The 9,413-nt window shown below is 39.5% G+C and overlaps 3 protein-coding genes across 3 annotated transcripts; 2 read left to right on the top strand and 1 right to left on the bottom strand.

Annotated features, from left to right (window-relative positions):
* Positions 1 to 1,056: 1,056 nt before the first annotated feature.
* LOC128736676 (uncharacterized) lies at positions 1,057 to 1,819 on the top strand. Its single transcript, XM_053831165.1, has 3 exons — positions 1,057 to 1,148; positions 1,218 to 1,630; positions 1,689 to 1,819. The coding sequence occupies exons 1-3, from the start codon at positions 1,057 to 1,059 to the stop codon at positions 1,817 to 1,819; spliced, it is 636 nt and encodes a 211-aa protein (XP_053687140.1).
* A 50-nt stretch (positions 1,820 to 1,869) lies between these two features.
* On the bottom strand, positions 1,870 to 6,505 carry LOC128736893 (probable nucleoporin Nup54). Its single transcript, XM_053831393.1, has 4 exons — positions 6,359 to 6,505; positions 3,450 to 3,782; positions 2,135 to 3,394; positions 1,870 to 2,068 (listed from the first exon to the last, which is right to left on the bottom strand). The coding sequence occupies exons 1-4, from the start codon at positions 6,417 to 6,419 to the stop codon at positions 1,935 to 1,937; spliced, it is 1,788 nt and encodes a 595-aa protein (XP_053687368.1). The 5' UTR covers positions 6,420 to 6,505; the 3' UTR covers positions 1,870 to 1,934.
* Positions 5,393 to 5,972, top strand: LOC128736894 (uncharacterized). The gene is made up of 3 exons (XM_053831394.1): positions 5,393 to 5,570; positions 5,634 to 5,775; positions 5,831 to 5,972. The coding sequence occupies exons 1-3, from the start codon at positions 5,393 to 5,395 to the stop codon at positions 5,970 to 5,972; spliced, it is 462 nt and encodes a 153-aa protein (XP_053687369.1).
* Positions 6,506 to 9,413: the final 2,908 nt, after the last annotated feature.

Below are 9,413 nucleotides of genomic sequence, written 5' to 3'. Positions count from 1 at the left end.
CCAATTTCGATTCTACAAATCTCATAAACTTAACCTTCTGCGTCTGAGGTGCCCTAATCTTAACGATTATGCTGATGTGGTAGTCTGCTGGACACCTAAGCTTAACTTAATAATTCTTATTATTAAATTATGTATTTTTATTTTTGAATTGAGAACAAATGTTTAGCAACCTATTGGATGTAATAAAACCGCAGGTATGAGTTGGGAAGACATTGCAAACTTTAGAATCAAATTACAATACATAACGCATCTCTTGCATTTGTCTGATTTTTTAGTGTCTGTCAGACTACCACCTCAGCCGCAGAAGGTTAAAAGGCCCCGAAATAATTCTAAATTAAGTTTAAAATCACTGGAAAATACCTGTGAAGATTAGAAAATGATAAAGCAGAAAACGATTGCGAATTATGCCCAAGGTTGCATGATGTAAGTATTAACTCTTAACCTTCTTAACCAGTCACAATAATGACTAATTGTCCCTTTATAACTTTTTCGAACAATAATTAAATATTTCAATAATAGCAGGACAAAAGAGTTGTACACTGGAGAATGGACAGTAAAGAATGCAGCAGCAGTAAATTGACGTAAATCCTTTTTAAATTGAAGTAAATCCTTTTCTCGACCGTTCTAGAAAATCCTAAACAACACGTACGCACAAGTGGAATAAAGTTAAGGGATGTTTGTCTTATTAACGGGTATAGAAGCTGGTAGCTTTCACGAAGAAATGAGGGATACCAGCGGCCATAAAGCTGTTTATGTTACCACGCAACATGTTGCCACCTGAGGTACCTTCTACGTGTGGCTACGAATCAAACGACTCCAACGAATTTGATCCATCGTACACAAGTGCAGTTTATATCCAACTTCAAATGTAATCACAAGCAGGCACCGACTTGCTTAGCCGAAATTAAATAGTAATAATTAATTTATGCTTATTAGAAGGTAAATATTTTCATCATCCAAAAAAACTGCAAAAACATATTAATATTATATCAGAATTGGACGGCTTTCTGTGCTATTTTGGTACACGCGGTGGAGTTTTTTGCGCTAAAAAGAACGATGAAATCTATTAAGAAACCTGGAGGGGAACGTCCTTTGCCGGACCGAATTCAGCAGAACAGTATGGAGCCCATCGTACGAGATGGCAAAATGTAAGACTTTGAATAAGTTATAATCTAGGATTAGGTAAAACTTTTGATTGTGTTTTCTGCTCCTAACAGTCGAGAACAAATCGAACTGGAGAATAAAGTCCGCCGAGAGTACCCGAAGAAATGGGGTTTCATAACGCAGCCGGAGACGACCGACTATATGAACCTCAGAAAGAACAATCAACGACTGAAGGACCTGCACCAGCAAAAGGGCGAAAAAATTACCATACGTGAGTACGACGGACATGGGGAGTCGTACTTTCTTTCGCGGCAAATGTTTAAGACACTGCTGGATACTTGCCGCTGCGGCCGGAAGAAAGTAGCCAACATGCATGCTTTGAAGTGTTTGGAAAAACCAAAAACCGTGTACGAGAAAACGGACGATGAAGAAGAGGAAGAGGACACCAAGAAGGATCAGGTAAAAAAGGAAAAACTTGAAGAAAAAAGTACCAGTTATATTCCGAAGGTGCCGACTTTGAGCTCCGGTAAGATTTTATTTAAACGAACGGATAGGATGACTGATAATCAAAACTTTTTGGTCAGGAATGTACGGTTGGCCGCAGAACCGCTTCGTCGAGATGGAAAGAACGACCTACTATATTTCACCACGCTACACCATGCCTGGCTATCCGATTGTGGATTGTCATCCGTATCATAACATTATTTTGGGTTAACTTTCAACACAGAATCTACGCACTGATGATCATCATTTCACGAACAGAAAAATGTATTTCATTCAATTTCCTCAATTTGAAATTTAAGAAAACAGACCTACCTTTACAAAGCAACTTAGCTCTGTATCAGCCGAGACATTCCATCCGAAATCACTTTGAGATCTTTCAGGTCTTTATTGACGGTCTCCACCAGATAAGCCATCGCTTTCTGTTGCATGGTAAGGAAGCTTTTCATTTCTTCTGATGATTCTGTAAAAGTAAAGGGATTCATTAGGGTAACCTCTAGAAAATAAAGTATTGGATATTTTCCACAACCTTTATCCAGCGTGTACTCGTTGACTCCCCCGGCATGGGCCCACTGGTTGCGTTGCATCCGCATCTGCGACAGCAGTTCGCTCAGTTTTCCCTTGAACTGTGTTGGAGTGGAAACCAGCGCGTGCATATTCTCCAGCTTGCTGCGAATGATTTCCTCCTCCGGCGACAGGGTTAGTCCCATTTTGCGTGTACTCTCCTGCTTCACGATAATCTTCAGAATTCGATGGCTAAGCTCGGCAAACTTCCGCCGGTGTTCCATTATTTTGGCCGTAGTATTAGTGTGTCTTTGCTTTAGTTGCTCGATTTCCTTTTCGACCTTCGCGAGATAGGAAACATGAAGGTCGGTTTCGGCGTCCTGGCACTTGATGCGCCATTTGAGCTCTTGGAAACCAATCATCGGTGCCGGAATGAATCGTTTTGGATCTGGATTGTCAATTTTTGCCTGCTGCCACATGCGTGGATCGATGCCTTTCGGGGGATTATCTAGGTATTCTTTCAGTTGATCCTCTTCCGGTAGGACTAATGCAACAATACTCTCAATACCTAGCGAGGTCAGCTGTTGTTTGGGTGCTGGTTGATTCAAATAGTTAGCTACCTCCGTAGCTAGAATTCTTTTTGTTTCGTTGGAATTCATAGCCTTTTCTTCGATGTATATGATGACCTGCGATTTGGTGTCTCCGACTGGTTTGATGCCGTCTACAGTAATTGCGAAATTCGGTTTGTTTCCGAGAACTTGATTCAAGCTAGCAATAAACTGCTGTTGTTGATCTTTTATTTGGGCAGCGGTTTTATTGGTTGTCAAACCAACGAGGCCCATCTTATTTTCCTTTCCTGGCAGTTTTGTATAGCCCATGGTCTTGAAACGACACAGATAGTTGCTTGGTGTTATCTCCACCGGCGCATTGTGGTGTGAATAAAATGCCTTTCCAGTGCCGAGCATGGCCTGTAGATAATTCCACTTAGCAAGCACTGTATCGCGCTCATCGCCAAAGATGGACACGTTGAAAATCGATTGTGCGAATGCTTCTTCTGGTGTTAAAGCCGGAGGCTGTTGTTGCTGCTGTTGTTGGAAACTCTGACCAAAACCTAAGCCACCAGTATTGACCGCTTGCTGTTGACCAAAGGCACTGCCTGTACCGAAGGCGGTTGCGCCGAAACCACCGAAACCGGTTCCGGTATTTGTGTTTGTCTGACCGAACAGCGAAGGTGCCGAGCTAGTCGCTGTCGTTCCAAACCCACCGAACCCACCAAAAGCAGGAGCTGTAAAAATAAAAATCAAATAAAATTTATCGATTTTGTTGTAAAGAACACTCACCGCTCGTAGTTGTGGTTCCACCAAATCCTCCAAAGCCGGTGTTGGCCGAAGTAGTGGCCGTTCCAAAGCCACCGAATGTCGGAGCAGCCGTCGACACGGCCGTTCCGAACCCAAATGCAGGCGTTGCCGTGGCCGTGTTGGTACCGAAGCTAAACGCCGATGTACTAGCGGCTACTGGAGCCACCGCCGGCGTAGCTCCGAAGCCTCCGAAACCGGTACTAGTGCTGGTATTAGCTTGGCCACCGAACGGCAGCGCCGCCGAACTGGTCACGGTCGTTCCGAACGCAGGCGTCGATGTCTGTGCATTGAACGAAAAATTTCCAAAGCCGCCCGCTGAAATAAGTACAGAAACGGAGCAAATAATCAATAGGCGTAGTGTCCGTTTCGTCTGAGTGGCACGCGTCCCAAAGTGACATGTGCGAACTGCACGAATGTTTACCATTTGCAATCCTTCTTTGATTGTAAGCAGTCATGTTTAGATTATTGCACTTTATGCTTGGCCACCTTTGTGACCGAAGCAAAGCGTATCAGCTGGGCTTTGATTAGATGAAGCTACTTTGGACGTATTTAATTCCTCGTGAATTATTACTTAGCCCATCGAGATCAATAATAAATTTGATTTTTAACCTCCTTTGTTAAAATTTTACTCTCTCGTAAAGGTGTCCAAAGAAACCCAAGCCAACGGTAACCGGTTTCTTCCTAATTCGATTACTTCGAAGGCAGTTCGTTTCGTGCTAGTCGAGCGAGGAAAGGAGAAATGCTCAAAGTAATAAACCGGGAAATTTACAATAATCGAATCTGCAGAACACTCGACCGGTGTCCTGTCAACGCGCCGTGATTGTTGTGGCATAGCTAATCGGCTTTGCTTTTGTCAGCTTTTTGTTAGCCGTCACACATTCCCTAAGACATTCCCATTTCGTATAAGACAAAGATATTTTGGTAATAATGTACTAGAACCAATCGTAAACCTATTAGTTCCCTACTGTCGGTCAGTCTTAGTCGGTGGGTTCAGTCGACATAACGGTGCACTATGAGACACTCAGTGTAAAAAGTTAGAGAAAAAATTAGAGATGTCGAATGACTGACTTCTGGTTAATCTCTGCAACATTCTCATTATTTTTTGATACCTACAAATAGGAGCATGAATTGCCAGCTCAATCAACGTATAGCAAAACGGCACTTTGTTTGAATCTACCTTAATTAAATTAAAACAAACATATCAAAATAAATCGCGAACTAATCGCGGACAAAACTACAGTTGACTGAAGCTCGTGCATCCGAAACAGTTTCAGTCGGTGATAGTACGGGCAAGCGAAAGGACGTTTCAGTCGTCTAGTTCCGGGATATTAGCGCTTCGACCACGCGACGTAGCTAATAAGTGTCACTTAGTCTCGGTGCAGTGACCGCCGTGGCACGTGATGCTCAACGGGTGTACCACAGCAGTCACATGAAAACGCTTATCGTTTGGATTATCCACTTCAATACCCAGTAGAGCGTGAAAGCTAAGGACGTACGGAAATAAATCCTTTCTCTTTTACTAAGTTTTTAAAAACAATTAGCTGTGATGGACCATTCTGTTTCGCGGTGCCGTAATCTGGACTATTCCACTTAATTGGTAACTTTTTTCATTAATGTTATTAATTGCTAGTTAGTGTATGATAATCGTTAAAGTTGTGTCCTGCTATTTTTTAAATCTAAAAATGCTTCATTGAAACGTGTTTTTAGGTTTTGTCTGACCAATGCATACTTGCATACGATTTTTTAGTGGATTATTTCGGCTATTTTACTAGACTTTTTTTTAAATCTTGCGTAATTGGGGCCAGTATTGTTAGAGATCGTTGTTCTAGCTACTTATGGTTTCTATCCTTTCTAGCTACTTCTGTTTCTTGGTTTCTGAACAACGTGCACTATTTTCAACTAAGATCTCTATTGGTTTCAGAACCATGTACATCAAATCGGGACACCGATTTCTCAGTGACAAGGGCCAAATAGTATTCCCCGGACCACCAACGCGGTCAGCGTTTTCATTCTCGTATACTACCTCCACCACGACTACAACCAGCACCACAACACCAGCCCCGCCGGAAGTTCCACATGCCGATGAGAATAACAATTTTATTGGTAAGACTCCAACTCCAACTTAATAACCGTCGAAACAATAATACTGATTTTTGTTCTAATCAGACATGTGGCGAAATAAATCTGCATCCAGTTCCGATATGCTCTCGGATAAGATACAGATGTTTTACATCTACATTACGGTGACGATAACTTCGGTGCTTGTATTCTTCCTTCTGATCATGTTCGCTTATATGTGCTATAAAAGGTAAGTAAATCATTAGATTCCAGTATAAAGCACACCCTTAAAATGTTGTTCGCAGGAAAGGCTTTCAAAACATTGAAAGCCAACAAACTTTCGAGAGCACTCGAAGACAGAGCAGGCGGCGATCGCGAAGTCATTCAAGGAATTACTCCAGAGAACGGGGTATCGAAGAATACCCGAGTCAGACTCTTTTACAGTAAACCATGATAACATATATCAATGTAAAATCAAATGATCATTTGAGTTTAGAACAAAGTTTAAAAACAAGCAATAAGCTATATATTTAAATTTGTTAATAATCATTTGCTTCAATCAAAAACAGGCTTATTTTCGATTATGGACCAGATAATAATAATGTTATAGAGCGCTAGATCGAAAGACTAGCCCTAATAAATTAATGAACTGTACATTTTGTAAATGTTTATATTCTATTCTATGTATTAATAAAAGACGAATTTGTGTACATATTTTTCAAAACCAACATGAGTTTCAGAAACCGTTGTAAAAACTGATTCCATAGGAAGCTTGAACAATAATTCAATTAAAATATAACCTGATCACGAAATATAATAAAATTTATGCTTACGTTTCGCCGGGGTACTTGTTGATCCTAGTCCAGTAGAAGTCGTGTTTCCAAAGAAAGACATTTTTGCTCTAAACGGGCGCCACAATTACCAAGTTACTAACGATTTAGTTCAACTTTTAATACACGAATTACCACACTCACTGTAGCTATACTACCCGGAATAAAGCTTTGCGATTGCGATACCAAAATCTGTCATTTATTACAAACGTTGGTTTTGTTTATGACGAAGAGGAACGAAAGAGAAGAACAACAACAAAAGACAAAAATGTCAAACATCGTCAAGCGCGCACAAAATTGAACGAAAATGAAATTTATTCAGCAGTGGTTACACAAAACGGGTAAAATTGTAGATGGTACACTGAGGCAAATTTCCTTATACTTTTTATGTATGAAACTACATATTTTTTTGCAATTTGATCTGACAAATAATATCCCTCCGTATGTGTTCAGATCCAATATTGCTGATTGCAAGGAAAATTGTGCCATCCAAAGTGCGATATCGCTCATAAAAGTCCTATTTTACATTAAATCGTTTCGGTGTCTTCGGCGCATTTTTTCGTTACATTCCAAGTAAAACAAAACAAAGAGAATTTGTGAAGAGAATTTGAGAATTTGAGAAGAGTGCGAAAAAAACAAAGAGAATTTTTGATCGAGCAAAAAAAATATGAATTTTAGGCATTTTTACTTAAAGTTTAAACGTGAAAAAATCTATTCTTGCTTTTAATAAATACGTGGTTATTTTTCATGCAAAAATCTACGAAGAAAAAGACAAAAACGAAAGAAAATTTTTTTGGCCGAGTTTCGGAAATTCCACTGTTTGAACTCGGCTTGAACTTCCATTTCTATTTCGTGCTAGAAGCGTTAACTCAACTCGTACACTCATTTTTGGAGTTTTCAGGCTGTAGAGCCCATAGACAATTAATATTTTTTGAAACGATGATTCTACAATTCTCGCGTCACTTTTGATTTCGTCCAATGTAACAATTCCACCATATTGAGAAAAACGAGATCGAAGTTCTTCGAATTGAATTTTAAATTGTTTCAAAATGAAATAATTTTCAGTCATTCACTCAACGTGGTTGATGAATAATTACATTCAATATTTAACGGAGATTTTAAAAATCTAATTCAAACTAAGCAGTTTTGGTTTATTATGGAAAAAGTTACATTGGACTGTTTACCATCTCATGCTGTACTTTGGACGGTTTGATTTTTCCAGGCTATTGCACATAAATTAAGCGAAATCACCGTAAAATACGTGCGTTGCCGTGCTACGCTATTTTCGAGGTTATTTTTCAATATTAGACCGCTTGTTTCACTTAAAATGCGAAAAAAAACTTTCACTTGCTAAACGTCCAATGTACAGATTGGGTTTGTTTTGATTTTTTTTGCACTTTGGACATCAGATGAGAACGACCGAAGTAACAGTCAGTCATTCGTAATTCGAATGTGCACATTGGACATTTTGATAATGCTAATTTTTTCACCTCAAAATAATTCTATTTGGGCAGGTGTTTTTGTATAACATAGAGTTTAAAAAGAGCAATAATTTGTTGTGATAAACCGGATTTGTTTACATTTGTTACATTGGACGAAATGAAAAGTGACGCGAGAATTGATGAAGGGACAGTAAGGGAAAGTAAAGAAGAAGGATTTTTTCGGGAATGAAGGGGAAGGGTAGAAAGGACCCCCCCCCCTTCGAACCAAGCTGTAATCAGAGATTATAACCGGATTTTACAGCTTGGTTCGACCCATGCACCTTCCAGCATTGGAAAAAAGATAGGAGTCACAACGACAACTTGTTAAGCATAGCTACCTATTACCCTCCCCCTTCATTTCCACCCTTCCCCTTCATTCCCGAAAAAATCCTTCTTCATTACTTTCCCTTACCGATACCGTCCCTTCATCAATTGTAGAATCATCGTTTCAAAAAAATATTAATATATGCCTGACCACATTTCAAGGTCATGACTAAAGTCACGAGTTTGGTCAATTTCCATAGACAATTGATTCTATAACAAAAAATTTAACTCATCCTACAAATTATTTTTTTGCCCCCCGATTTTTCAAGCCAGTTTCCAAGGCGGGGGGGGGGGGCGGTGTGACAAAAACTTTGAAAATGATTTGCAATGGCCTAACTGTTAGGTTTGAAATATCGTAAGTGTAGCGTTTTGGTTTTTCAACCTTGGTTAGTTCCAACCCGGCCGGATTAGTTCGCAAACACTGTTAATAAATACTTTATTATATTGCCCGTTTCTTTGGTAACAAAACGCGCTGCTCACTTTTTTGTTAGCTTGAAAACGTCGCAGAAAGAATCTGCTTGGCTGTATGTAAGTTTTAAGTATCCAGCTTTTTACGAGCCATAATGGCGGACGTGTTCATAATATTTGAACAGCATTTTTGACATTTCCCTAATTCATCGCACGTTTTCTTTCCGTAAATTCCTTTAGTTTTACCGTGAACACGTGGAAAGAAAACGTGCGATTTACATTTTTACTTTACTCTTTACACTCGAACAACAAACAATCATGAATGTTTCCATAGTAACTCCGTCAGGGCGAACTCGACGTTCCTGCAATGAATGTCAAAAGATTGTGCCCACTTGTGCTCAATAACCGCCATTATCGTTAGTGGAAAGCTGGATAGGTTTGCTGGATTTATATTTGGGCTACATGCTCGTCTGTGTGTTATCGTCACGAATTATATTGGACATTGGAATATGCTGGGCTTCGAAGATCAAAGTTTTACATGCACCATGTCAACAGATTATGCAGTTTAAATCATACCCCTGCAACTTTGTCAGAGAAACGGTGTTACAATCAATAAACATCAATCACTAAAAGTCTGTCAGGGAAACAGTGCTTATGTAATCAATAAATTAGGCTGAATTACGCATTTTAATCGAAAACGGGTATTCAATTAAGAGATGTGGATATAATATTCAAATAAAGTATGGTTTAAAAATTCGATAACTTAATTTTTAATCGTTTTAACTTTCATGTCAATACTACTCGCTAAACGAAATGTACAGAATGTTTTCGGATAGATAAGTGCG

Source organism: Sabethes cyaneus, chromosome 2, assembly GCF_943734655.1.
Source record: "Sabethes cyaneus chromosome 2, idSabCyanKW18_F2, whole genome shotgun sequence".
Taxonomy (NCBI): Eukaryota; Metazoa; Arthropoda; class Insecta; order Diptera; family Culicidae; genus Sabethes; species Sabethes cyaneus.
The sequence above is the reverse complement of the archived record's forward strand: the minus strand, read 5'-3'. Positions and strand labels throughout refer to the sequence as shown.

What these genes read in the sequence shown, in the direction of transcription:
- LOC128736893 (XM_053831393.1), bottom strand. Translation starts at nt 6,419, where the DNA reads ATGTCTTTCTTTGGAAACACGACTTCTACTGGACTAGGATCAACAAGT. An exon ending in AACAAGTACCCCGGCGAAAC is followed by an intron (nt 3,783 to 6,358) that starts GTAAGCATAAAT and finishes TACTTATTTCAG; the next exon opens with CGGGCGGCTTTGGAAATTTT. An exon ending in TGGAACCACAACTACGAGCG is followed by an intron (nt 3,395 to 3,449) that starts GTGAGTGTTCTT and finishes TTATTTTTACAG; the next exon opens with CTCCTGCTTTTGGTGGGTTC.
- LOC128736676 (XM_053831165.1), top strand. Translation starts at nt 1,057, where the DNA reads ATGAAATCTATTAAGAAACCTGGAGGGGAACGTCCTTTGCCGGACCGA. An exon ending in ATCGTACGAGATGGCAAAAT is followed by an intron (nt 1,149 to 1,217) that starts GTAAGACTTTGA and finishes TGCTCCTAACAG; the next exon opens with TCGAGAACAAATCGAACTGG. An exon ending in GGTGCCGACTTTGAGCTCCG is followed by an intron (nt 1,631 to 1,688) that starts GTAAGATTTTAT and finishes CTTTTTGGTCAG; the next exon opens with GAATGTACGGTTGGCCGCAG.
- LOC128736894 (XM_053831394.1), top strand. Translation starts at nt 5,393, where the DNA reads ATGTACATCAAATCGGGACACCGATTTCTCAGTGACAAGGGCCAAATA. An exon ending in TGAGAATAACAATTTTATTG is followed by an intron (nt 5,571 to 5,633) that starts GTAAGACTCCAA and finishes TGTTCTAATCAG; the next exon opens with ACATGTGGCGAAATAAATCT. An exon ending in GCTTATATGTGCTATAAAAG is followed by an intron (nt 5,776 to 5,830) that starts GTAAGTAAATCA and finishes TGTTGTTCGCAG; the next exon opens with GAAAGGCTTTCAAAACATTG.